The 27,451-nt window shown below is 41.8% G+C and overlaps 2 protein-coding genes across 4 annotated transcripts; one reads left to right on the plus strand and one right to left on the minus strand.

Moving 5' to 3' along the window:
* Nucleotides 1–2,041: 2,041 nt before the first annotated feature.
* Nucleotides 2,042–11,974, plus strand: LOC128277546 (uncharacterized). Its single transcript, XM_053016020.1, has 7 exons — nucleotides 2,042–2,123; nucleotides 3,352–3,911; nucleotides 8,352–9,047; nucleotides 9,134–9,211; nucleotides 11,135–11,272; nucleotides 11,347–11,443; nucleotides 11,509–11,974. The coding sequence occupies exons 2-7, from the start codon at nucleotides 3,743–3,745 to the stop codon at nucleotides 11,660–11,662; spliced, it is 1,332 nt and encodes a 443-aa protein (XP_052871980.1). The 5' UTR covers nucleotides 2,042–2,123; nucleotides 3,352–3,742; the 3' UTR covers nucleotides 11,663–11,974.
* Nucleotides 11,975–12,494: 520 nt separating this feature from the next.
* LOC128269160 (serine/threonine-protein kinase PRP4 homolog) lies at nucleotides 12,495–19,844 on the minus strand. Of its 3 annotated transcripts, XR_008269181.1 has the most exons (10): nucleotides 19,738–19,844; nucleotides 18,181–19,639; nucleotides 17,521–18,113; nucleotides 17,344–17,452; nucleotides 16,719–17,255; nucleotides 15,475–15,993; nucleotides 14,702–14,831; nucleotides 14,476–14,610; nucleotides 13,832–14,235; nucleotides 12,495–12,731 (listed from the first exon to the last, which is right to left on the minus strand). XR_008269181.1 is itself a non-coding variant. In XM_053006538.1 (6 exons), exons 1-6 carry the CDS (start codon nucleotides 19,755–19,757, stop codon nucleotides 15,790–15,792), a joined length of 2,922 nt encoding a protein of 973 aa, XP_052862498.1. In that variant the 5' UTR covers nucleotides 19,758–19,844; the 3' UTR covers nucleotides 15,048–15,789. The 3 variants fall into 3 exon arrangements, 1 of the variants encoding a protein (XP_052862498.1); XR_008269180.1 differs by lacking the exon at nucleotides 12,495–12,731 and having other exon boundaries at nucleotides 13,748–14,235; XM_053006538.1 differs by lacking the exons at nucleotides 12,495–12,731; nucleotides 13,832–14,235; nucleotides 14,476–14,610; nucleotides 14,702–14,831 and having other exon boundaries at nucleotides 15,048–15,993.
* Between the last annotated feature and the right edge of the window lie 7,607 nt (nucleotides 19,845–27,451).

Genomic DNA, 27,451 nt, shown 5'->3' on the forward strand with positions numbered 1-27,451 from the left:
GTGGAACTAATTTCATGTGCATGTGATGCACTCTGCGCAAAAACAAATACACTCCTGGGGCATTGTTTTGTTCGCTCACATGACCCCGTCGCCCTATATCAGCGAGAACGAATGGGGATTTAATTAAAAGATGTTGACCGCGTGAAATTGACGGTAAGAAAAATGGGTTTGTTGAGAGAGAAAGCAGAAAAGTCTACACAAATTATTGCCCTGCACATTGGCTCCGTTGGGTACTTTGGCTGGTGGTGGCTGGTTTACGTTCCTTCAATTCCCAGGACATGTTGCGTAAACCTTGCGGTGTTCGAGGCGGTTTTTTTATTTTCCGCAATCGTCCGAGTTTCGAGCTGCGAAAGCTGCCGACGTTTCGTACGGCGAGCTTCTTTCGTCTCTTGCCCGATAAATTACCACGGGCAAACAATTATCGAAGCGATATATTTTTACTTGATTTCAGCGAAACAACTAATTACTCATCCCCGGTCCGCGGCACCGCCATGGACACGTTGTGGTGCCGGACTTGGGCCACAGCGACTGTCTACGGAGTGTTGAGAGCAAAGTTGAATGACAAATTGAACGAAGAGAAGGTAATTGAGTATTTACCGTATACTTCCTTTACGCCCCACTAGGTGCGAAGACGACCCACCCACTGCTGTACTATGTTACTCTACAACGGTACCCCCTTTCTTGTTTGCTCTTTAACTTGCTGTTCACTACTATACGTCTTCGCGATTTTCATTCTTCCTTATATAAAAAAAACTTGTCTACAATTGTAACATACTTTGTTCGTAAATGAAAAAATGAATTTTGAATCTTTTGCCAAACTTTATTATCTTGCTAACAGTGCTAACTGACCGTATGGGGTTTGCCGCCGATAGGATATGCGGATTGCAAAACATACGAATCGAAAACATTCTCGAAACAAACAAATTCTACTACACCTCTTTGAACTGGCCAATGGAAACACAAATAAACTTGACCTGTTGTCAATGATATGCGGCACATAGTGGGTTGCACCTTTACAAACACGTGGCCGGCAAACTTTGCCGATCTTGTTGGGCAAGTGTATTGTTCATTTGAAGATATAAATAGTATTGTTTTGTTGGGAGAAAAAAAGAGAAAACACACAAAACGCTTTTAAGCCGTTTGATGCAGAAACGGTCTAAAGTCTAAAGTGCACGCAGATTGTAGAGTGTATAAAGGGCAGCATAGTCAAATCTAAACATGATAGTTCACGGCTAATGAATCAACGCCATCAACTATCATCAAACTACTTACACCTCTGCTTTATAAACCAATCATTAGTATCGTTTGATTTATTTATAAGAAGTTTTGGTTTGGTCGTTTTTAAAATACTTTTGATTATTTCAAGACTAGAAACTCTCAGCTCTGAACCCAAAATGACTTGGAACGAAAAACGAAAATCAAGCTTAGCTTAGAATAAAACAAAACTCTTATCGACATTTTCATAAGCTTAAGGTAATTGGATACTTTGGGTCCAACCAAATACTAACCTTGAAATGTATAAAACATTAGCTTACCATCGGGGCAAAGAGTAATGCACATTTGACGAGCTTAATTGCTTTCTATTGTCAATGCATTTTATATGGATACAATGTGGGGATGCAATAGAAGATGCATACGGACAGCGCAATTTTCATTCATCGGCCAACGGTATGCCTCGGTGTAGTTCTCCGCTTCTACCATCACCAGTGGAGAAAGTGCGGAAAAACACAACTTTCCCTCCACAACATTCACCTGCACAATCTGTGCTGACCTTTCATCACCGATCGGCTCACTAGATCTTTCTTGAGCGGAAAACCGTCGGAAAACGTACACCAACGCACCGTGATCGAACCGAGAGTTCCGCAGTGGTTTGTGTAAAAACATACAATGACCGGCCTCACGTTTATCCGTGCTCGGTTATTTCGATGTCGGCAGGGACGATTATCTTCACCCAGCTCGGGCGGGTTTCTTCGTCGTCCGACGGTAACGGCTATAGTTGATCTAACGGCCGGCCCCAGGTTGATCTCTATTTTCAGTTGCGATCTGGGCCGCCGCAAGGCAACAGCAATCGGCCAGCGAGTTCGGTAGTCGGCGGTTCAGTGTCAGTCCTGAAATCGGAGGAGGTGTGTTCATTGGCCATTTGTTGAGTTAAATCGTCCGTCCGGTCCGGTCCGGTCCGGTCACCTTCCTATTATCGGCTTCAGTTTTGTAAACAGTGAGTGTACGAAGCTGGTGTCTTTGGAAACGTTGGAGAAGAAACACTGCCCAAACCAACCATCTCCAATTACTCTCGTCGATACTCGGTGCTCGGTGCCACGCGGTTCTAAGAGGCAGTTGCAAGCAGAAAAAAACTTAACGCCATCACTTCAGGAACCAGGAAATGTTGTCATTCCTTCTCCAAAGGGGGGTTGGTCCCGATGCCCCACATTTGGTATGCGTGCCACGAGTCCGTCCGATGTCAACGGAGTGAGAAACACCAGAAACAAAAGTTCACTCTCATCTCTGATTCGTATTATTTTTAAACCCACTAAACCGACTGACCGGCCGACTGTGTCATGGTGGGCAGGTTCACTGTTCGGTCACTCTTCTTTTGACGGTTGGTTGATTTTCTTTAATGTGTTTCTGCTTACCGTTTACACTTTTTCCGCACTTCATGTCGCGTGGCAGCAAACCATTGGCCGCTGGAGGCAACACGTTGCACGAAGAACATATTCATCTCGTTTGATTACATCGAACGCCCGCAGCCTGCTGGATCTAGTTTGACAACTTAAAATATGGAGTGTTTGAAAAAGTTCCCGTTTCTTTGGGGGGTTGTTTTGTGGGGTCGTGTTTTTGTGCAACTCGATGGCAACTCGATGGCACCATATTTAACATTCTTCCGCACGCAAGGCACGTCGTTCGGGCGATCGTTCGCGCAACTCGTAGATTTATTTTTACGAAGAGGCTAGCCCTAGGCCGAAAACGCAAATTCAAATTGTCTGTTACCTAGAGGTGGATCTAGAGGAGGTGAAAGCAAAAGCATTGGTGACAAAGCGATTGCACTTTCATCGCTTCGGAACGGACCGAAGCCGGTGTCGGTTGAGGAAATGCCGACATTTTCCGTCAGCCGATCCCGTCGTAGGCAACAATCGGTGATCGACATTTCGACACCCGATGAACGAAAGGGGTTTTTCGGCTTTTTATTTCAGTTTTTTGTGCGAGCACAACTAATCTGGCAATGTGAGTAGTTGTATGACATTAAAGAATAATTAGAAAAGACGAGCGTTTTGTTTGTGTTGGGTGTGTTTTTGGTTTCCCTCCTACTGACTGTGAATGCTGACTGAGTTTTCATATAAATTTTGTAATCGACAGTGCAACAGGATCACTTTACACCGCGCTGCAGCGGGTTCACGATCGGAGCTTGAAGTGTTGCTGTGGTACGAAAATGTGACCGATGGGTACACGTTGCAGTGAAGTGCAAAGTGCAATGGTGGCGTGTAGGCCACAATGAAACACGAAGGTAACCGACGGTGAAGTCAGTAGTGTAGCTAGTTGTGTATAGGTAGTCGAGTGCACCCCGGAGTCTGTGAAAGGTTGGTTCGGGAAGTGCGTGAAATTCGGTGCAGTTTTCAAATCACAATCGAAGAAATCCGGTCGCAACAAGCTGTTGGTGCTTCGGATCCGGGGGTCTGTATTGGCGATATTAATAGTGAAAGCAGCCAGCGGCAGCCAGTGAGACCGCGTAGAAAAAAAACGCCACAAAATGTCGACCACCTCCATTTCGCGGGAGGAAGAACGAAAGCCGCTGATGGAGGAGTTTTACCGGCAGCGGCGGATTCTGCTCGGTTGCACCGTCCTCATCGGGGTGGCGGCCATCGTGTGGATTGTGGCTATTAGCACCGATCACTGGTTTATTGTAACAGGTGGCCAAGGTAAGCTAGTTTTTGTACGTTACGGAATGTGATTCTTTATTATTTGAGTTTATTATGGCCTGCTCTGTTTTACAACATTATGTATTTCAGTAATTTTCACTCAGATTAATTAAGTTTTTGTAATTTGAGTTTATTTTAATCTTAGAAGAACGAATCGAACCGAAATTTGAGTTTGTAGGTTTTTATTAATTGCTGTTTGGTTCTCATAAATTCGATGCATATTTTAAAAACAAATAATATGAAGTCTATTTTCTACTTTGAAGTCTAGGAAGAATTTAATATTAGTATTGATATTTTTAATTTATTCGACCCTACTCGTCGTTACAGCTAAATCGCATTTAATCCAATTTGTTCCTTCAATGTTTGTTTTATAATCCATTGAACAATTTAAATCATCATTCATGTTACTGGTACGGTATGTATGGTACTGGTATGTTCACAACGATGCCCGCCCAAATAACAGCAATTAGTAGTAGCATAGAAACATGGCTTTGGTAAAACTATTGTTCCTGTCACTATTGAATGGTCCTTTGAAAAACTATCATATTTATAGTTATTTGTAACACAAGTAGGGCTCTTTGCTACTTGTTATTACGTGTTGTTATCTCATGTTAAACCACATGTGAGACACCACGCACCTCCATCGGAAAGAAACAGCCGAGCAGTTCCTGGCAGAAACTGCTCGGCCTGAATTTCAACTTTGTTTGACATTGGTCAACTGTCCGAAAGGCTATGCTTCAATGCAGAAATACTGAAAATCACGACAGGCCGCAGGTCTGGTTTGAAACGCTGCCAAATTGTGATCGTGATGGCCCCTGGTGCTCAATCAGCTCACAATAGAACGCCCAAGAACGCGTTTATATTATTCGTCGTTGTCAGGAAGCTGCGCAGCCTGTGCAGCCAATTTACTTCTCATCTAATATCAGTTTGCTTGATGAAGTGCACAGGAATAATGAGCCAAAGTAGAGCGGTTTTGGTTTCAACACCAGCAAACCACCCAGTCATGCTCTAAAAATGCACTCGTAGTCGTAGTCATGCTCTGAAATGCAAGAATAACATGTGCACTCGAAGCGAATGGGTGTCGGTCAATGGTAACGAAGTGACAACATTCTTAAATATATTTCAAGTTTTCAATATTTCAAGATATTTATTTAGATAATAAATCAATTTATATAGCAAATAATAAATGCCGCAAATGATTAAACTACAAATATGTTAATAAAATAAACAGTTAGTCATAATTATTCATGTTACGCGTGATGTTAATTGAACGTGCATATTTTTGTATGAAATGGCGTTACATTGTAAATGCCATATAATTTCATTCAGGAAAGAAAACGTCTTGAAAAATACAAAAGGCCAATCCACCCGACACACGAGACAACCAAGGACGGATAATCATTTGTATTACTGAGCGTAACGCTTTGCGAACATGTGTCATAATTAATTGAACATCCGGCAGGGCATCATGCGAAGATTTGTAACTCTCGGTCATAGCGTGGCCTGTTGAATAAGCCTTTGGTTCCAATTCGGAAGCCGAGGACTTGTAATGGGTCGACTACACTCTGTCAACTTTCTATAGCCGCACCCACGTTTTTAACGTATCTTCCAAACCGTCTTTCCGATTCAACTTCTGTTTTTGGAACTTTTTTAAGTAGGCAAAATTATGAATAAAACCATTTGGTTGGATTGAAGTTTTATGATTTCTAGCTTTTTATCGACCAAATACGATATAGGCACTGTCAACTTTCTATAGCCGCACCTAATAAAATTATCAATATGCGTGGATTTTTTTCATGTCTCAGCATTTATTATGAGGATTAATAGTCAGTTGGCTTTCCTGATCGCTGAATGACTTGGAAAATTTTGTTTGTCATACTGTTAACCAGGTTTTTCAATATTTTTCGGTCCATATGTTCCCAAGCTTCCAAAATGGATGCTTTAAGCTCATTAATAGAGCTGTATTGCTTCCTTTCCGCATAAATTTGTCTAACCATTATTCCCAGACATTTTCAACTGAATTGAGATCCGGACTTCGCGCTGGCCACCCAAGCAAATCGATTTTATGGGTAGCAAACCATGTTCGAGTTATCGAACTGGTGTGAATGCTAGCATTATCTTGTTGAAAACCCATTATTATCGGATGTTGGCAGCTGTAAACGGGATCAGACCATCTTCTAGAATCTGGATGTAATCGTTAGAGGCCATTTTACAAGATTTAAAAGCCAGATTGAGCTTGTCCGCAGAGCAAAACCCAAGCCATCATCATCATCAGAGATCAGAGATCCTCCTCCAAAGTTACGGGTGGAGAAGTACTCCGGATCTTTGCGGAAATCGCGCCAGTAGCCTGTTAGACCATCAAGCCCATTCAAATTAAACTGTTTTTCATCATAAAAGATCACCTACATAAAAAAACCAGAAAACGGAATTGGTTCTTTTGATATAAAATATGCTCTTGAAGAAGCAGAAGAAAACCCAAAGATACCATGTCCCACAGACGTTCCATGTTCAGTTTAGCAAATTCCACACGTTTTTATTGGTGTAGTAGGCTTGGATTTGGTGCCTTGATCATTTTTGCTCGAGTTATATTCCGGCTGTTTTGCAAAACCTTGCGAAAAACTTCCCTGCTCACTGGCAGATCCAGTGTAGATTTGATTTTTGATAGCGATATTGTCGAATTTGACGCCAATTTAACAATGTTCCAGTTGGTTCTAATCGAGATCTTGATTTGTTTCAGAGTACATTGCACAGTTGCATACCGTTTAGGATCCTTCAACTAACTACCGATCACTTTATTGGATCTCTTTTTTGTTCGAGCCATTTCTCGAATAGTAACACCCTCCAGCCTATATGCCTCTATCAATCCTTTTTCTTTTCCACTTAGAACACTTCCTTTTGACATATTTAAGTAATTCACTTGCAAAACTCGCTATGAAAAATATTCTCGGAAGCAAAACTCAAAGTGCGGCTATAGAAAGTTGACAGTGCCTATATCGTATTTGGTCGATAAAAAGCTAGAAATCATAAATCTTCATTCCAAAAAAATGGTTTTATTCATAATTTTGCCTACTAAAAAAAGTCCCAAAAACAGAAGTTGAATCGGAAAGACGGTTTGGAAGATACGGTAAAAACGTGGGTGCGGCTATAGAAAGTTGACAGAGTGTATATGCCTACGCTTGCTTCGTCAATTATTTTAGTATTTATTTACTTTATCGGATTGCTTTGCAATATTAGAAAAAAACATAAGAAAATAAATATGTTTTATGTAAAACACACTCATTACACTTATTTTAAATCACGTGAGAAAAATTGGAAATAAAGTTTTGAAACGAATCGTGAATTCTCGGGAATTGGTATTGTTTTCAGAGACTATCTCATTGTTGATTCTGGAGCGATTCAAATGTGTTTAATGAAAATAACCAATGTTGGAACTCTTTGAGGAAAATTAGTCCTTAAGTAAAAAGAAAAAAACCAACTTATCAAAAATGAAAACTTGAACAAATGTCCAATACCTGACATTTCCAACTACATTATCGACTGTGTAGTTAGAGAATAGAGAAGTTGAGATGGGTTTTCTTTCATGTAAACGGTTTGCATTTGTTGAAAATATTCTGTTCCCTCGAATCTGTTCGTCAGTTTGCTTTTATTTACTTTTGTAATTCTGTCTGTTTTTTTCTTTTCACTCTTTCGTAAATTCGTTACATTGGTATTGTATTGAAAAGTACAAAATTTGACTGTTTATAGTTTTTCTTTTGTGCTTTTGTCGGATTTTTTAAAGTAACGTTACAGTAATGAAAATTTTGAACGTATTATACGAATTATATTTACATTAGGATATAAAGCAATTACCACGTCAGAGCACATGTTTTACTGGTTTTGTGATGCTCTTAGCCTGATTTTAATACTCCAAATAAGTTTCAAACGGCACATAAGGAATATAACTTGCGACGGGAAGATTTATAAACTGTAATGCAACTAGAGTTACCAACAGTCTTTGGCTATGCTCACTAATGAGCCCGATTATGATTGTTCAACAATAAGCGTGTATCGGAGTTCTGGCAAGCGCAACGTCTCCCAAGTACACCGCAATCCTTATCGAAGAAGAAAATCTCGGCAAAACGATCAGATTAAAAATAGGACCTCACTGCCTCGGCGTTCGGTTCCTGTTGGAGGCGATCCACAAACATTAAGACGAAACACAAACAATCGTGGGGCGGGATTAATTCGCATTATATTTTATTCCGTGACTTGTACAGTACGAAAGGGCGCAAAGCTGCCTGTTAGTTGGTGCCGAAGCATCAGACGCTTATTAGACTCTAGGTTTCTAAGTTTGTCTAGAAAACAAAAGAAACAACCTAATGGTTTCGTTTATCGTTAGGATAGAGAACTCCCTATATTCACCGATGGATTCGGTTTTCTTTGGTCAATTCTCGTTCGCAGGCATTTTCATACCGGATACACGACGGTACTTTAAATCTTCGCACTCTGGGCTGTGGAAAATATGCCGCTACGGGGTGATCCCGGCGGTGCTGGCACAATCGAACGCAACACGAAACTTCACGACGCTTTCGTTTGTAAACGAGAACCGCATTACGGCGATGCGTCAATCCATTGCCAAGGAACCGTACATTCGGGACTTTCTCGAGGCCGAGCTAAAAACGGATAATCTTACCGAGGTGAACGACAACTTTCGCCGGCATCTGTTCGCTTCCTGGATCGCCGACGACGCGGATCAGTTCCAAGAGCTTAAGTCCCAGTTCCACGAGATTACGGGCAAGGTTCGCCAGCAGGATAGTGTGGCAGTGCAGAAGCTCAAAAATCCACCACTCATGATGCTCGACCCGACGGACCTGAACTCGGTGCGGGAAACACTGAAGGAACCGGTGGCTGCGGTGCTTTCGACGGTGACGATTAACGCGACCGAAATCAACGTGCTGGTTCCGATAACGCTGTCCGAGGCGCTGTTCGATGACTGGGAGCAGCGGCCGGGCGTGATTTATCTGCTTTGGAGTTTCGCCAAAGCGATGAACATCCCGCCGTACATCGTTAGCCCAAATGGCACCAAATACATCATCCGACCGCCGGTCCCACCGAAGAAGGGCCGAATAGGAAACGGCTACGAGTACACACCTTTCAGTGAGCCCACAGCACAAACTTCAGGTATTCGTACAAGTAAATGCTTATATGATATTTGTATTGCTCTTTTCTATTCTGGCTTGAAGAAAAATGCAAGCTCCACGATCTCTTCCCCACCGATGATGAAATAAAACAGGATCCCTCGATAGACGATGACCTTCTAGGTGAGTTGTGCTCAATTATCGTCCATATCCATCTTGAGTCCCTGACTCTGTGAGACTCTGTGAGGAATCATGGTACAAAATGTGATTAACTGCACGACCCCTCATATCACCAACCAATAGGTTCTGCATTTCGTAGTATACTTCATTTCCGGGAATTCCGTTTTTATATTTGAGAGTTTCTATGAGTTTTGTTGACTAAAAATATAATACCATTACCATAAATGCACCTTCCTTGAATTATGCATCCTTACCCCATCTAAACGCACATTCGATGCAATTGTCATACTGTTGCGAACACACCCTTCTCCTCGATGCCTTCCGGAAAACCGACATGATCGTGACAGAAAAAGGTGAAGAGTTCTACAATCCGGAGTTCCAAGCCGAAGGTACGCATCATCTTCAAACCAGATCGAGCGACGATTATCTATGCAGTCTACCTTTCTTTGCTTGTTTCCCTCTTGTACTAGCGACACCAAGTTGATGGTTTCTTTTCCCTGTTGCATTAGAAAGCATTACGGCAATCGTAGTCAACATGGAGGCATCCTTCGGTGCCATTAGCTGATCAATGTTGCATCATGGTTGTTTGTTTCGTATCTGTGTGACTAAACCAGTAGATTATGGATGTTGCTTATTGTGAATTGACCATTTTCATATTTGTTTCTTGTGCGTCTGTTATTGTGCAAAAAGCGCATATGCTAAATATTAAATTTCCGTCGCTATACGATAAAAAAAAATAGAACAAATATCGTGCAATTGCGAAAAATGTGATAAAAAGGGATGCACTTATAACTCGAATAACTGCACTCATCTCCTTAGATATTAACTAGGTCCCGATTGCTTACATCATTTCGAAATATTGTTGTAATGATGTTATGCGAAAAGATCAAAACATTACAGCGAACATTACGATTTTATGGTAATATTCTTTCAGAATGTTTGTCATATTTTCAGTGCTGGAAATGTGTGAGAAAAACAATATGAAAAGGGTTTTAAGAAGGATAGTAATTCTTTTGATTGTTACCGATTGGGTGAGACGACAATTTGAGTCGGTTATGATTTATGTATTGTGTAAAAATCACAAAGATTGCGTATTGTCATATATTAACAGGAAATATAATAAAAGTTAGAAGACATTGTGCGTAACTGAGGTACCCCACGTCGATTGTAATTCCCTTTCATTTTGCAGGATCTTAAACAACTGGCATGAAAATGCATATGGCAACAGTTGATCCATTTCGTGGACATTCTCCTGATTTTTATGACTCGTCCCACAAACGTCATCGCCAAATCTTGCAAAATGAAATTCTAAGAGCACCGCCCATTCACGAAACATGTGCACCACACACAGCTTTTATTGCTACAGGCGCACGTGGGAGAAGCACTAAAACAAAAGCCGGCCAAACGTTTCGAAAAACCCTTTTCAACACGAAATACTCTAGCATTTTCACGCTTTTTTCCAAGCAGTGCAGCTTTTCTCTACAGTACTTCAATATGATTCGAAAGGAAACTATATTTTGCCAGGCAGAATCGTAAAACACGACATCAACGTGTTTCAAACTAAGTTAAGATTTGATAGCACGTTAACCAACAACAAAATTCGCTCTTTCTCCATTAACAACATACTCTCTTGTGTACCGTATTATTAAAAATGGCTTAATACACGTTAATACCTTACCTTCCTTCCACTTACACTTCGATTGTTTTTGAAGGTTGCATACGGATGTATGAAATTAAGATATTTTCAATTTTTCAGTAGTTGGATCGTGAATGTTATTGATACTCCTGCTAGTGACTATTGTTTTGTTACTAACAAAATCATCATTAACAGTTTTTTAAAAAGCAATTTCTAGCCCAATATCCTCCATTTACTCTTACAGTCGTACTGCATTCTGTTTCGATAACTTAGTTTTCTCTCGTTGACAGACTATAGTCGCACCGAAGCGTCGTTTGCGTGTATCACCGTGTTCGTAATGGTGATGGGTTTCATCTTTTCAATCTACACATTCTTGAACCCGCGATACATGTTCAAAAGACTGGCCGGAGGAATACACTTCATATCAGGTAAATTGAATTCCCACAGTGTAACTTAAAAGGCCGGAGAAAACTAGTTTAACTCATTACCTTTTACCCGTTAGCGGCGACCAGCATTGTGGTGATTCAAGTCCTGGTGGCTTCCGTAGAGTACGAAAAGGAAAATATATCCTACACCTTCCCAAAGGGTGCCAAATATAGGTAAGCAAGCACAAACATTATTTCTTCTTCCACTCTACTTAACTCGAAAACATTTTCTAATTCAGCTACGGCTACGGGTTCTATCTGGCTTGGTTCGTGTTCTTGTCGAACATCTACGCAGGATTGGCGTTCATGTGGTACTCGAAAAAAAGGAAAGGCAATAAGGCGGCTACCGAGGAGTTGGGTATGGCTGACGAACCCATAAATATTGGCCGATAAGTGTGCACCGCGAACAAACAGCGACAATGGATACAGACCAAACTAGTCTGACACCAAAGACAATGTGGATGAAGAACTGTAAGATTGTGCTACAAGTATGAGTTAAGTGATCGATACACACGCATCAGTGACGCACTCGCGTGAGGCAAAGCGTCAACGAACCAGCAAGAAAGCATTAAGACATTGTATTTTTTAATTTGTTGGTCTATCTTTGTTTTTAGTTGGTAACTACCATTCATTATCGACGTTTTTCTGCCTATTTTTTCTGTCACGATTTAACTGTTACCAGAAACCAATAAAGTTAAGCCTGTTAAGATATGTTGCATTTTGCTTTTGGACAAAGATCGCTACATGTATCGCTCATCGAAACGCGTGTCGAGGAATAAAATGTTCCGGTAAGTCCTTGATCGAACATGACTGATTCTTAAAGGTAAAATTTCCTTGTTTTTTGATCAATCTGTGTCCCAAAGTCCATAGTTCCATAGTGTTTCCTCATTAATGCATTGAAATTCTACAAAAAATCGACGGTCGTATACTAACATATTTAAGAATTATAATTTTCATTCAATTTAAAGTAAACATTGCTTTTACTATAATGTACGATGCTTTACAATCGTGTTTATAAGTTCAGCGTATTGCCAGCGTGTAAAAAGTAACGAACTTAATTTTGATACTAAAGCGTTATGATTCAGATTGATGGTCCACAATTGTGCACGTTAACAGTTACACGAAAATCCAATAAGTTTTGCACTCATCTTCAAATGCTGCTAGGATTGGAACTGACGTGTTTCGCATACAAACCGCCGAATCGGTGCAGTGCAGACGGATGACCCACAGACAAGCCACAGCGACTTAAAGTTACGTAGATGAATATAGATTCAACTAGCTGATCCCGGCGCGCGTTGCCACGCCTCATTTCATCCTCATTTCTCGATTATCCGACGTTTCAAAGGACTTCCTGGTGACGTATCCGGTCAGCTTCCCTTTGCATTTACCGTTACTTCTACTTTTCAGATGATCGGGCTTCCCGGTGACGTATTTGTTCAGGTTCAGGGGGTTCGATTTCTCCCTGGAATATGGTCCGATTTGTAAGAAATCAACCCGAATTATGCTGAATTTTTTGTTATGTTTGTATGGGAGCCCCTCTCCCGGGAAGTGTGAAATGTATTTTTTCTATTATATGATCCTAATTGAAATCTAGAAGGCTGTAGCAGTCCGTTGCTATCTCTCTCTCTTTCTATCTTTCTCTCTCTCTCTCTTTCTGTATCTCTCTCTCTATCCATCTATCTATCTATCTATCTCTTTCTCTCTCTCTTTCTCTCTTTCTTTCTCTCTTTCTTTCTCTCTCTCTCTTTCTCGACTCTCCCTCCCCCTCTCTCCCCCTCTCTATTCCCCTCTCTTTCCCTCTCTCTCTCTCTCTCCCTCTCTTTCTCATCTTCTTCAATAATTAAACGCAAACTATGCAGTTCCCCCCAACATCAGTTCTACTTCAAGATGGATGAAATGAGGGGTGGTGATAGGTGGAAGAAGGAAGGAAAAGGCTTTTAAGTAAAACCAATCGATTTAGAGACCACCAAAACCTAAGAAACGATACCCATATTGCCCTAGGACGTATTTTAAGGATTGGGGTTGTATGGGGACCCCCCCCCTTCCCCTCGTCCTTCAAGGACCAAATTTTGTCGCATGGTTTGTCGGGTGACCATCAACTAATGTGCAAGTTTTGATGAAATTCGATTCATAACTTGTGGAGTAATTGATGTTTTTAACAGTTAGTTGTATGGGAGGGCAAAGAAAGAGGGGGGTGAGGGGTTTCTAACCATGATAACGACACTCCCCGGCCCCTAAAACCCCTGTATACCAAATTTCGAGTCAATCGGTCCAGTAGTTTCGGAGTTCACTTGAGACATACAGACACAACTTGATTTTTATATATATAGATTGTATCTTTTCTTCACAAAAATTTCTTTCCCGTTCACCAATTTACAAGTTTACCAAAACTACCATCGTGCACGTAAAGTAGAATTGCACAACTTTAACTTGATATCGAAAGTGTCTACTTTATTATGTGTTTATCCCATCAACATTAAATAAACTTATCAGTTTATTATCTAATCATGGACGGCGATGTCTTCTTTGCGTGGTGACTTTACCTGACACTTAACTACTTACCATATTTAGTAAATATACTGTGGAATATTCGATGTCGATAGATATGTTCTTTTTCCGCAACGAATGAATAGGTCCTTGCCCTCGAGGATGATGTTTCGCTTCGAGTCCAAATAACATTGTCTGGGCATGATTGCGTTTGACCACCACAATCTAACGTTTGTTGCATAATTTTGTTCAACGGGCTGCATCGTGACATGAAAGCTGGAAAGAAACACAAATGCACAGGCAAATAACTTATGCAAGTATGAAACGGATGAAAACATAACAACCTAATCATTCATGAGCCCTTGCTCAGGTTGCGAACAATCCGGTAGTTATCAACTGCTTACGAATGCGCTTTCCCGCCTTTGTAAGGCGGTCGATTACCGGTGTATTTTGATAGATGTAACCAACTTCCAATGGCACTATCAGATCGGTAAAAAAGGGGACAAACAGTTGTATATGAAAAACCCGAAATAATGAACAGAAATTGCAGAAACTACTGAAATCCTAAAATTGGAAGGAAAGAAAAATTTCGATAGCTACAACTACAAAATTAAAATTCATTTTACAGCTGGAAAAAGCTGGTATTGTGGCATCACGAAATTTGAACGGAATTCAAATGCGTAAGAGAAAGGAAAAAATATGCATAACTTCATCACTACCTATCTGGCACAGCATTTTCATCCCCGCTTGTAGGCTCGGCAGGGAAGAAACTCAAGACCGTGTTGCCGCCATGCAATTTAAAACCGGATAGTAATCCTACGGCGCTGCCCATTAGTTGCTGCGAAACGGACAATCTTGTTGGGGGTTAATTCAAAACATACTATTAGTTTTATGAAGCGAATGACGAATGGCGGTGTTGTGTGCGTGTTTGCATCATAGCTTTACTTTTGTTCTGTCTCAAGCAGTAGGCGATTCGTGATTTGGTCCCATCAGTAGCGCAGATATCATCGGCGTCCGAACTTGTCAACTATCCATTCGCTCTGGAAACGAGTCCTTGTCCGGGAAACAACACTCGCTGAAAAAATATGAAACAATATGGTGAAAACAGTTTGCAACTCTCAGCATTCGAACATTATTAAGTTGGAAAATTTAATTTAGATTGCTCAAAATTTCCTTGTCTTTTGAAGTCGTGTTTAGGTGTTATCCTTGGTGAAAAGGAATTATTTTTATTTTCGCACTTTCTCTCTCTCTCTCTGTTTTTCCTTTCAGGTATGTTATGTTTCAACAGTACATGATCCCCCATTTGTATCCTATCTGTTCTCTTTTACATCTTCTTGGTTAACACAATAACAGGGGACTTCTTTAAAACAATAATTGTTAATCGATCATATTGAAATAAAATCAAACCTCCTAGGATTTCCATATTACTTTTTTTCCATTAAATTAAAAGCGAAACTGAAGTAATTTAATGCTAGTACTTTGCTTGACAATGCTCTATCGAAAGCTTTTTGTGTGGTAGAGTTAAAATTCTTCATTTACATGATTGACGATAAACTATAAAGAACTCATGCATTTCATAGATTTTTGCTACTAGACGTCGATGAAAAGTCATTATCCGCGTTTTGTTAAGAACTTTTTTCACGTTGGTTTCTTATTCTTTTCATCGTGAATAGGGCTAATACGGTTACTACATGGGTGGCTTTTTATTTGTTGTTTACCTCTCTTATTTTTGCTTCGCGAAAAAACAAGAGATTACGTCTCTACAAGCGCGGTCTGTGCATTACCAAACACACACCGCCTGGTACGAACACGATAGGGGAGGTTGTGCATACTGGGGCCGGTCGTCCTTCGATCGATCGATGCATGAAGTGAGGGAATGGCGTAGACAGTGAAGCACAAGTAAGAAAAGGAGTGTGAATAGGTTTGTGTTTATAACTGACGCTTTGTTCAGAATGCTTATCCATCCGAAAGTTGAAGCGTACACTTCCATCGTATATAGGCCGACCATGTCGTGTTAAGTTTCATCTTAGCATTCAGATCTTGTCCTGTATGAAGGGATGCGCCAAAGCATGGTTCAGCGATATGCGCTTGGCCGGATCGAGGGCTAGCATTTTATCCAGCAGATCCTTCAACTGCGACACCTTCCGAATCTGATCGTCGGGGAGATTCTGGCCAGCTATCAGCTCCTGCTGCAAGTCCCGTGTCGCTTTTATAACTGACACCACCACAATTTTTTCCTACATAAACAGACAGAAAAACCCGAAAAACAAAAACAAAATGGAAAATAAAAAAGTATTAAATCAGTGCCATACCACAGCCGCGTAGCGTGCGTGAATTGTTTTGAATATTATATGGTGCTATATGTTTAAGTATCTTTATGCGTTTCTTACGCGTGCAATCTTCGGTACAGGAAGCCAACATTAACTCGGGAGTTTCGTCGCGCTTCCCTAAAATAAACAAAATTGGATGTGGCGATAGCAAGCCACAACGGAGGAATGGAATGTAAGCTTCAAGTATTGATATTTTAAGTTAGGCAAAATGTAGAAATCGATGTTATCTACTTTTTTATGTTTAATACCTGGCAGAGCCGTATGGGTAAGATTACCTATCTGAAACGATGAAAAGTAATAGACCATGCACGGAAAGCTATTCAAGGAACAGTACGTTTCTGACAACATGGCAGAATATTTGTTGGCTGATCCTTACCAAGACCGGGAAAACAGTAGCTGTCGGATGTTACGATGGTAACGAAGGTAAGCATCAAAGTAATTTTCCATTTAAGGAATTTTAACTTTTTTTTAAGCTAAATTTCTAATTAAACATCTTCAATCAACAATGTACTGAGAGATAAATTGTTATAAACCTTTCAAACAACACTCTTCTTGCACATATTCCATGCTGTGATCTATTTCTTTTAACCGCTTGTAAAAGTATTGTTTCCATTTGCATATAAAGTACTTACCCTTTCGGTAATCTTATCGATTTCGTGTGAGAGAAAGTTGCAGTTCGGATCAAAGTGCTGATCCTTGAACTGGCCCTTCCGTATCAGCTTGTTTGGCATCTTGCCCTTCAGATCCATGAAAAATTTAAGCATTTGATTATTGGACTGCCCACTAAACAGGATCTTGCCGGTGTACAGTTCGTAGATGGAGCAACCGGCCGACCACATGTCGATGCCATAGTCATACGGTAGCCCGAGAATGATCTCCGGCGCACGATAGAAGCGAGACACGAGATAAGGAGTGATTTCGTTGTCGGTGATCGCCGAAGCGGAACCGAAATCGCATAACTTCAGGACGAGATTGTTTTCGTTCACCAGAATATTGTCCGGTTTGATATCGGCGTGCAGAATTCCGGTCTTTTTGAGCAGCTTCAGGGCAAGCAGCAGCTGCTGGGTGTAACTCCGCACCGCTTTGATGTGAAGACCGACGTTTTTCCCGTACTTTTTGAGCACCTCACGCAGATTCATTGACAGTGGCTCTAGGACCATGCAAAGATGCTTTATACAAACAGTTGTGAATGAAAAAACAAACAGCATAAGTATTCACTTAAAGGTTTTGAATTTCACTTTTGGAATCAATTCTTACCTGCTTGTGGAAGAAGTGTCGGTACAACCGAAGACAATGGTACCGATCGGTTGGATCGGCATCGTTCAGCTTCTTTAGAATTTCGAGTTCCCGTAATCCCGTTTTATGCCTTCAATGATTGTAAAATGAGCATCGTTAGTTTCGAAGGGGGACAGCAGGACAGCAACGGTAACTCACATGATTTCGTTGTTCCGAATAATCTTGACCGCAACAAACGCACTACCACGGGCCTGATCCCGTGCCTTCACGACGGTACTGAACACGCCCTGGCCGGTGTAGTTGGCGACCACATACCGGTTGTCGAGCATTTCACCGATCCGGACACGATAGTAGCCTTCCGCGTCGTCCCAGTTGTCTGTCAGGGCCGGATTTTCGTGTGCCTGTCTGCCCCCGCCCATCACCGTTCCAGGCGAGTCGAAGTTCGAGTCGATGTCCTGTTCGGCAAACATGTCCCATTCGGGACGTTTAGCATTTTCTTTCGCAGTATGTTTCGGTTCCTTACTCTGCCTGTCCAGGTCTTTCGATGGTTCGGGTGCATTCAGCTTACGTTCTACCTTATCCATCAGATCCTTCCGCTCGCTCGGTATCGGTGGGGTTAGGGACTGGTCGGATTGCCGACCTTCCGACAAAAGATCGATTCCTTCTTCCTGACTGTTGCCCGGCGAATCGTTCCGGGATGATGGTCCAGCGCTGGCGTTCATCTGCCGCAGTTCCGGCGGTTCCACTACTTCCATCGCAGTGCTACTATCCTCATTCACGACGCCAAGTTTCTGAAAAGTTACAAAACGTATGCTTAAAGTATCGTTTACGGTAATCAATTTTTCACGAACGGTTTACCTTGAGCAGAGCTTCACGTTCCTTGCGCCTCTTCTCTATGATCTTCTCCTCATCTTCGTCGTCATCGATGTCGATATCGCCAATATCGCTGTCACTGCTAGACTCCTTGTGCTGTTTCAATCCTTCGCTGAGAGAATCTTTGAACCGATCGTCTTCTGTTTTCCGATTTGCCTTGCCACCAGCTCGACCGTCACGCCCGTTACGCTGCCATCCCCGATAGTTGCGGTCGCGGTCCCTCATTTCCCAGCCACGGTCCCGGTCGCGATCCCGGTCACGGTTGAATCTTCCTGGGCCCCCCACGCGGTCTCTACTTCGGCTGCGTGCCCGTAACCGATCACGACCACCGGGACCACCACGGGCACGGTCGAACCTGTCCTGAGAGCGTCGGTCGCGGGGAGAATATCCTCGCCGATCACGATACCGCTCCATCGATCGATCCCGGTCACGTTGGCGTGCTCGCGCCCGTTCCCTGTCCCGCTCACGGACCTTCTCTCGCTCGAAGCGCTCTTCGGCCATTCGGCGCTTGTAATTATCTTCCTCCCGATTGCGTCGATCCCTTTCTCGTTCTCGATCGCGGTCTATCTGCTTCGTTCGACCATCCCCCATGTACTGCTCTTTGCCTCGTTTCTCAGCTTCCACGTTGCCACCTTTAGCCGTGCCCAGCGGTTGATCCACTTTTGCACCTCGTGATCCTCGATTCGCTCCGCTTGGTTGCTTCTTGAGCTGATGCTCCACTTCATCCGGAGTCGAATCTCCGTCGATGGTGATAATTGCATCACTGCCATCAACCTTTACTTTCTTCGGCTGCCTTCCTGCCCTGGTGTTGTTTGCACTCTCGTCTTCCTCGTCCGTCGCATACTCACCAAGTCTTGCCTGCAACAGCGCTTTCTGGCGCATTAGTTCTTCGAGGTTCAGCTCATCGTCCTCAATGACTGCCACATCCGGGCTCGGAGCGTCCTCCACCGCAGTTTCGTCGCTCTCGCTTTCTACCGAAACTACATCCTCTTTATGCTTGTCAAGTTCCTTGGTCAACAAGTGCACTAACTTGTCCGGATCCGTCGAAATGTGTTCCTTGCGCTTCTCGACCACTACCACTCTGGTGCTCCCGTTGTTTTTTGGTCGCACTCGCTCCGATTCATCGCTCTCAAGTTGGATAGGTTTCGGTTTAATAACCGGCAATTCCTGTATGCGTACATCTGCCACTTTTGACCCATTCCGCGAGGGCTCTCCATCGGTCGTACTGTTGCCATCAGCGGCGCCATCCTCCTCACGATGCTTTCGTTTATGTTTTTTATGTTTCTTGCTCTTGTATACCTTGTCCGCACGGTCCGATTTGGATGATTTCTTGTGGCGCTTGTGCTTCTTGTGCTTCCGAGAACTGCTGGTTTGCTTTTTTTCGACCTTATTCTGCGGGCTTTGCTCTTCGTCCGCTGTGCCACTCTCATCCGACGCAATGCTGCTAGAGGAACGCAAACAAGTATTTTAGAGTTAGCCTCTGTTGCCAACACTTCAAACAAAAGGATGGGAAGCCGTGCGTTTTTTAAGCAAACTACTTACATCACTTCACGAGAGGTCATCTTAACCCGATGTTAATTAGCTGTTGCTTGTAGAAATGTTACAACCTCACAAGGTCACAGAAATTAGAACAAATCTGTGGACTTTCCTTACGCTCTGAATATGAGTGAAAAAACACGCTAGGAAACGGACTAAGAAAGAGAAAAAAGAGAAAGAGAAAGAAAGTTGAAGAAGTCGAATGTCAAATCGTACGTACGCAGCCTGAAAATGACATTTCTCGCGCTTTTGTGAGTATCGTTGAAACTGTTCATAGATGGCGCGCAAAGTGCAATTTGAATTGACGGTTGACGATTGAGAATTCATTTCCAGTTCATCCCATTCGAGAGAGTTCATTATCAATTCGAGTTCATTCGAGAGAGTTCATTCCTTTAACGGGGCCGTTTGTTTTTGATTTGTTTGAAAAGACATCTCCAAACTATTTTATTTTTCCACACAAACTGTTTGCGTTTACATTTTTTACAGATGAAATTATTATTATGTTTTAATTATGTGTTTCAAGTATAATAAATAACCTTCTATTTTGAGGTATTTAAAATATTTCATTTAAAATCATTTCTGCAAATATATCTGATAAAATTATGAGTTGCCTTATTTAAAAAAAGATAAAAAATTATGATTATGATTATGAGAAAATTGAGCTTTTATCAAGCTCTTTTATAAGACCCTAGAAGAGAGGATAAATTGTAAATTATCATGAGTGATGAAAATACTGATTTTTGATATAAATTGTTGATTTTTCCTTACCATTCGCTCGAGCTAAAATTGCCCTTCCTATAATAAATAAATTCACAATTACTGGGGAGTTTTACGAACATTTTTCATTAAACACTTCATTCGGACGGCGGTTTGCTTGGTTGTTTATAATTAAACCAGTCTTGTCGATGCTAATATTGCCTTGAATGAAAGCACCAACCATAACAAATAAAACGGACAGTAGCGGAAGTGAGGAGCGCCCATGGAATAGGAAATTATTTTCGGCATCACATCATTCACAGCTCTCTCCAATCGACTCTTTAAGATACCGCACTGGCAAAACCTTCTATTTTGCAATTCCCTAAGCAATAATAAATACATTTTCTGCGCTGTCAATTATGATGGAAAATGCAGCAAAATAAATATAGCGAGTCATATGACCAGCTATAACAGTTTGTGTGCACGCAATGTGAACATATTTTGGTGATAATATACGTTTGCTATCAGAAACGTGCCACTATCAATTAATGTTTGCTATCACTGCGAGTTAGTAGTTTTATGCAGGATAATCATTTTGCAGAATAAGTGCAAGTGAGACAGTTTGAAAACTTGTAGAAATAACGCCAGCTACAATACAATATTTTACCGACAAACGATAAAAAAAAAATCGATTTTATAAGGCCAAGCGATTCTTCGGGTTACTGCCAACACGTTAGAGAGTTACATCAATTTCGATTATTCCGTCAAATGATCGTTCGGATAAGAACTATAATTATCCCGTTTGCGCAAAATCAAATACGTGGAAGTAACAAATTTATTCATTTCTTTTTTATCATTCGATAAAGGTACCGGAGCAATTCATCCTTTTTATTATACTTAATTCTCATTATACAATGAGTTGTGTTGTGTTGTGTTGTGTTCAAATTCCATGTCATTTTTGTGGAAACTAGTCAAACCTTACACCATTGATTGAAAATTACTGCGCTTTGATTGTTTCATCATATTTTTGTAATAGAATTTTTTTTTCATTTTTTTGTATCATGCTCAACTAAATTAGACTTATTGACTAATGAATAAGGAGTTTAATTTTCTCACAGTACCAATTATCAGGGATTGTTTTGCCTACAACTAAATTAAAAGGGATAATAATTAACTTTCTCACTGTCCAGTACTCTGCAGCTGAGGTTCTCCTAGAACGGGTTGATTCAGATGAAGTTCTCTGGGCGGCTAAATACATTTGACTACAACAACAATCGTTTTAGCGTAACAAATTTAACCTTGCTTCGCGCCAGCAACAGCGCAGTGGCAATATTGTTGTTCCATTAAAAACTTACGCAAATGGGCACTACACCAGCCAAAAAAGCGGCAGTCAAACTTCACCGAGATAACCGTTACAGTGCCGAACGAGGAACCGCACGGCACTGTTTCGCACGTCCAAAGTAAACAAACATCCGACAGGAAGCATGGTCCGGTCCATGACTCTTTCTCTCTCTCTCTCTCTCTGTCGTATTGTCTTTGCTGCGCCCACACGCTCGCTCTTTTCCAACTATCGTCTTTTTGGCGGAGCAATGTGTTTGAGTCATTGAAGCTGCGGGTGGCCTTTTGCGGGTATCCTTTTTGGTTTTTTCTGCTTATTTTGTTCACATTGGATTCACTCGTGGGATTGGGTGGACGCATGATGTCTGAAAGGGACAGCAAGAGTTGGCGAGCGTGAGAGCGTGTGTTGGGTTCGTCAAGTTTCGTTCAGCTCTTCGTGTTAACGGGCGGAAACAGATGTTCGAGAGCGTTGCCGGTTTTGATGGAGGCGCCTGGTGGCGCAGATCGGCGCCCAGCAGTTTTCGGTATCGGTCGACTCGTTTGGGATAAACATTCCGAACGCATCAGGAGGTCAGCGTGAGAAAGAGAGCAAATGAAAATGAGCAGAAAGATGTTTGATAGAAAATGCCGCGTACTCTGCCACAATTCATTCAGTCTTTCAGAGTCGGTCGTAGCAAGCGGATGCTCTGGATACCTCGGTCTGTGTTCGTTTGAATTGTTCAGCACGGAACGTGGGTTTACGCAGTCGGAAGAGGCTTTTTTTGTGCGATTGATACTTCGCCACGCCACGTTGATGGTTCTGAGAGGCTAACGTGAAGGCTTTCGTTGAAGCTGAGTGCCTCGTGCCTCGTGGTTCGTGCTTGTGTGCTTCGCGTGCCGCGTTATGCTTCCGATAACGTATTTGAAGTTTTCGCGGAATACACTGCGCGCGGCTAGTTCGAGTGTTCACACGACCACTAGAGTGCAATAAATTAGCCCAAATAGATTGCTCAATTCTAGAGTGTATTCATCTGGTGATCCAGTGCGCGTAACAATGCTGTGATTTGCATAAGTTCCCGAAAATTCGTATCTCGCCAACAGTGGCTCCCTGATCACACTATTGTTCGAAATGCTTTTTAAAACAGTTTAATTAATTCCAATAAAGCAAAAAAAAAAACAAATAACAAATCGAAATTATTGGATACCGACCGCGACCAGCGCGACCAACAAGTGCGGTGTGCAACTTTAAGTGCGGTAAACATTCTAGTAAACGTAGCGATTACATGCATAGTTTTCCATAATTGCGCATATCTCTCGTGGCCATACCGGACGTGTGTTCCAGCAAACGAGCAGCTTTCAATACAGGAGTAAGTGTTGCCGAAGGAGGTCGTGCATTATACTTTAAGTACGACCCTGATGGAGTCATCATTATGCTCTGCTGGCGGTGCAAGATTGCATCCGGGGATGCTGAAGCATTAGCATAAAAAAGTGGACATACTTGTCTTGCTCGCTTTGTGGTGTCATGTAACTTTACTTCTCCTTAAAGAGGACCCCTTTTTTTGCTCTGCATTTTTGCTTTTTTGCTTTGATACAAAACATGCTTCTCTTAAAGGTGATCAGGACGGATCCATTGGTAGAAAGAGAGCTTACTGTCGATGGAAAGCCCCTTGCCTCGATTCTGAGTGCCTTTGCAACTTATCACACGCTTCAATCTTTAGCGTCTACTGATCGGTGAACTTTTAATTACTGAGACGTTTGAAGTGCGGAAAAGGTACAGATGACGAGACGAGGCATGGCGGGACTGTGTCAAATCGAATGAAGGAGGGAAGCGCATGACGAGGATGCGATAATCACGTTGCACTTTTTCCAACAAGCTTGGTCCACCTTTTTCGATGTAAAGCTGAAAGCGGAATACTTAGCGTAGAGGTCGACGATGGAAAATGAAACACAGAAGGGTTTCGAGGAGGGCTCTCTCAGTGGGGTGATACAAGAATTCACACTCTGTGGCCAATCACTTCCTTTTAAACAAATGTAACAAGACCCCACACTGATGGATTGCTCACGTGTGGAATGTTACATTAAATGATGAACCACTGGTGAACGGGATGCTTGAAACGTGATCAATGGCGAACTAGAGCACCAACGTGACATGAGTATATAAATTAATGTCTAAGTGCTACTTAACAGGTAACATCGCATGTTGTGACACGAATAAATGTTGCCTTTAATATTTTTTTTATTCCTGGAATAAGCGCTATTTGAAAAGTTTTTATTCAAATTTAACCTTTTGTCATCCTTTCAAACATATGGATTTCACGACACAGACAACAATCGAATGTATGTTGAAGCTATTGAGGACTAGTATGTCTTAAATGATCCAAAATAGTAGTTTTAGTGATCGGGTTTCGCCGTGGTGCATTATTCCTGTTTTTCTAAGTGGGTTTAGTTAAAAAGTTGTACTTTATAAAAAAAAAGAAATTATAAAATGTTTTATATATCAGAAAAGATTATGCATTTTACTGGATTTTCGAAAAGCTAAACTTTTTCAAATTTTTAAATGACGGGCTGAACAGTGTAATGGGCGCTTCGTAAAACCAGTAAAATACTTACACACTAAGTTTCTTTTGTTTATATAACTAGGTTTTGCTACCAATATACTTTCTTTCTTTCATTCTGTATTTTAAATACATCTGCAATACAGAAAATACCAACAACGCGATAAAACATAATATTTCAAGTGCATTTACACAAAAACAAAAATAAAATAACTGCTAAACCTGATTTGAATAAGTCGGGCAGGCAAATCAAAACCTCTAGTCAATTAAACCGATGTCTCAAAAATATCTAAAACTATTCATAATGCCAAACAGCAAAAGACAGTATAAAACTAAAACGTAATGAATAAACATAGGGTCCAACAAACTTCGCAAGAATCCAACTTACTTAAATATGAAAAAAACCTTATGTTATGAAGAGTAAATTCAGGACGAGACGAAGTTAATTTGAAACCACCTGAAGCCGGGCTTGCATTGCGTATGAAAGCGTACAAGATGCAAAAAATCGTTATTTGCTAATGCTGCACACCAGGGGTCCTTAAGCTTACAGCTTTTCCCCTGTACTTTCATACACAAACGAAAAAGCCATGTTGGTTACTGCTGCGGGTTATGCGATACGCCAGAGAGGGCAATTAAAATTAATTCCGTGCAAAACAAACAGGCCGGCACAATAGGAACCCTGAGTGCATGTGAAACATACAACAAACATTTTAGGTAAGGCAATTTCGCAGCAACAGATGAAAGATAAGAACGCTAGCAGCCATTTTCATTACGCAAATCGGACGTGATTGCAGTCAGTCCACACTAGTCCTCGCTAGTTTACCTAGGTCTAAAATGGATAATTAAATAATAGCCACTAGTCACTCAAGGCACTTTGTAATTAGCAAAAACTGACTGTGAAATATGTGCAACTTCAACGAACACGAGCCATATTTTTTGTCGATTCCTGGATGGTTTGACCAACTGGTTTTTCTCTAAACAAATGTTTTTGTCACTTACTCAAAATTGATAACAAATATCCAAAATTGATGTAAACTGATCGAATACCAAGAGTTTCTATATTGCATAAAATGTTTAATTTGAAACATGCTCCTTCAATATCTGATTTCTGTGAGAAACAATCTGGAGATAACGGCAGCAGTAATCCTGTTCGTTTCATTTCCATGAGGGGTTTTTCTTGCTTATACCATGCAGCGACCGCCAAAATGGGCGGTCTGGATCTGTTACGATTTGGTTCGTTTCATGTATCGCTCAGGCAACTCACATCTTCCATCCATTTACTTAAAAACTTTATTAAAACACGTAGAGCATCGCGTTGAGCGAATGCAAGGCAAGAAGTATTCGCGGAACCCCATTCCCATTTCGTCATGGAGCTGTTTTATGATAGGTGCTTTTATTATTTCGGTCTGGTTCCATCGCTGTCTGGGAAGGAATTTGGATTGCCGAATAATGTTTGCGGCATATTTTTTCAAACGCTTTGGTAATCTGCTTTCGAGATGAAAATGTATGTCATTCGCACTTCCATCTCACTTGCCACCACCTGCGAAGGTCTTGAGTCTGCCCAATCGATCTGCAAGCAAACTTTAAACGCAAGTGTTTGTTTGATATTTTCGCACTGTGCTATGCAAATCTGTTTTTTGTCGCGACCTTGCACGGTTTACTGATAAACATAGCAATGAAAAACCCAAGATTTATCAGAAAAAAAGGCATAAGATCGCTTCGAGTGGATTTTTAGAATGGTCCATACAATTGTTAAGGTTGTTTACTTAAAAGCAGCTTCTTTTTCGCAACAGATAACACATAAAGGATATTCGAAGAGGAAAAATCTTAGTTTGTCTGTTTTGTTTATTTACACTGCACTGGCCGTGTGCCCAAATATCGATGAGGATAGTTTACTCAGGGTGAGCGTCCTACCAAAACTGGAAAAATTGAAATAATCCCCATTACATGTTCCTCGCCTTATCACACACACCCCGAATCTTAATCAAACTGCACGTGCCATAATTAAATTTGTCGGCTACTGGTGTTTTAGTAAACCGCACTGCGGAAGTTCGCGAAACTGCCAGCGGTCATAATAATGAAATGAAGTAAATATTTTGAGGACATACTTCTTTCAAAATTTATTGTATCTGACGAGACGTTTGCTTCCGGTTGCTTCCATATCGGCAGCGTTCGCAGTATATGAACACCGCAAACGAAATCCGGACGTGAGAGCTTCATCGAACCTAACCACAGCACGGCAAGAATTTCTCGCCAAGTGACTCGATGTTCTACCATACATCCTTCTGGTTGGCGCCGCCGGTCCAGATAGTGTACCTCTAGTTTCGGCTTTACGCCGATTCCGTTTCACACACAACCGCCAGGCGGACCTCAGGGCCTCAGACGCTATGTCCCGCTATGGGTTGCCACTAAGCTGCTTCTGGAACTTGTAGCACTTAAAGCGCCCAAGGCGCTCGCAACCACGCGAATGATGATGAGCGGAAAATGGCGTTCCATAGGGATCCGGCCAGATATCAGTTCTGATGACGATCTCAGGAACTGCCAACGGACAACCTCCTTCCAGCCATGTGGCGCATGCTGATTTCAGTGCACCTACACGCTTCCACCATTAAGCCATTCCGTGCACCAGCTGAGCGTGAAAAATCGAAAATCACCGCCATTTTCCGGGGGTACGAAAGTATTAAAGGACCCCCCTCACACATATATGCCGGATATTGACTTTTGTGGAAGTATCCTTTGTCAAATATACGCCTAAGAGATTCGCATGAGATGAAACTGCCGGCCGGCGCCGGATTCCGCCACTCTCTGCCGAGCTCTTTTGTTCGGGTAAAGTTTGACGGCCCATAATCCCCCAGATCAATGCTCGGACAGTTCCAGCCCGTGCTGGAGAGCACTGATTGATTCCGAGCAACAACTCGGTCGACGTAATTTAACCACACGGAAACGTGCGGTTTTCAGCAATCGTCCTTCGGCATGACGGAAACCGGAATTGTGTTTTGTTCGCTTGGTTAGGATACGACAAGGGGTGTCTTTTTCGAATCCACTGACTTCCCCCCTTGTTGCGCGTCCCCGCGGTGGGGGTCTCTGCAACGGTGCTCTCTGGGCGTTTTGTAATCACATCCCGGTTTCCCGGTTTAAAAGCTCGGGTTCGG

Source organism: Anopheles cruzii, chromosome 2 (assembly GCF_943734635.1).
Source record: "Anopheles cruzii chromosome 2, idAnoCruzAS_RS32_06, whole genome shotgun sequence".
Taxonomy (NCBI): Eukaryota; Metazoa; Arthropoda; class Insecta; order Diptera; family Culicidae; genus Anopheles; species Anopheles cruzii.

Bases quoted from the DNA above. Each gene is read 5' to 3' on its own strand.
- LOC128277546 (XM_053016020.1), top strand. From the start codon at position 3,743: ATGTCGACCACCTCCATTTCGCGGGAGGAAGAACGAAAGCCGCTGATG. The intron at 11,273-11,346 runs GTAAATTGAATT...TTTACCCGTTAG, and splicing joins AGGAATACACTTCATATCAG to CGGCGACCAGCATTGTGGTG. The intron at 11,444-11,508 runs GTAAGCAAGCAC...TTTCTAATTCAG, and splicing joins CCAAAGGGTGCCAAATATAG to CTACGGCTACGGGTTCTATC.
- LOC128269160 (XM_053006538.1), bottom strand. From the start codon at position 19,757: ATGACCTCTCGTGAAGTGAT. The intron at 18,114-18,180 runs GTAAACCGTTCG...GTAACTTTTCAG, and splicing joins AACGTGAAGCTCTGCTCAAG to AAACTTGGCGTCGTGAATGA. The intron at 17,256-17,343 runs GTAAGAATTGAT...GTTTGTATAAAG, and splicing joins GACACTTCTTCCACAAGCAG to CATCTTTGCATGGTCCTAGA.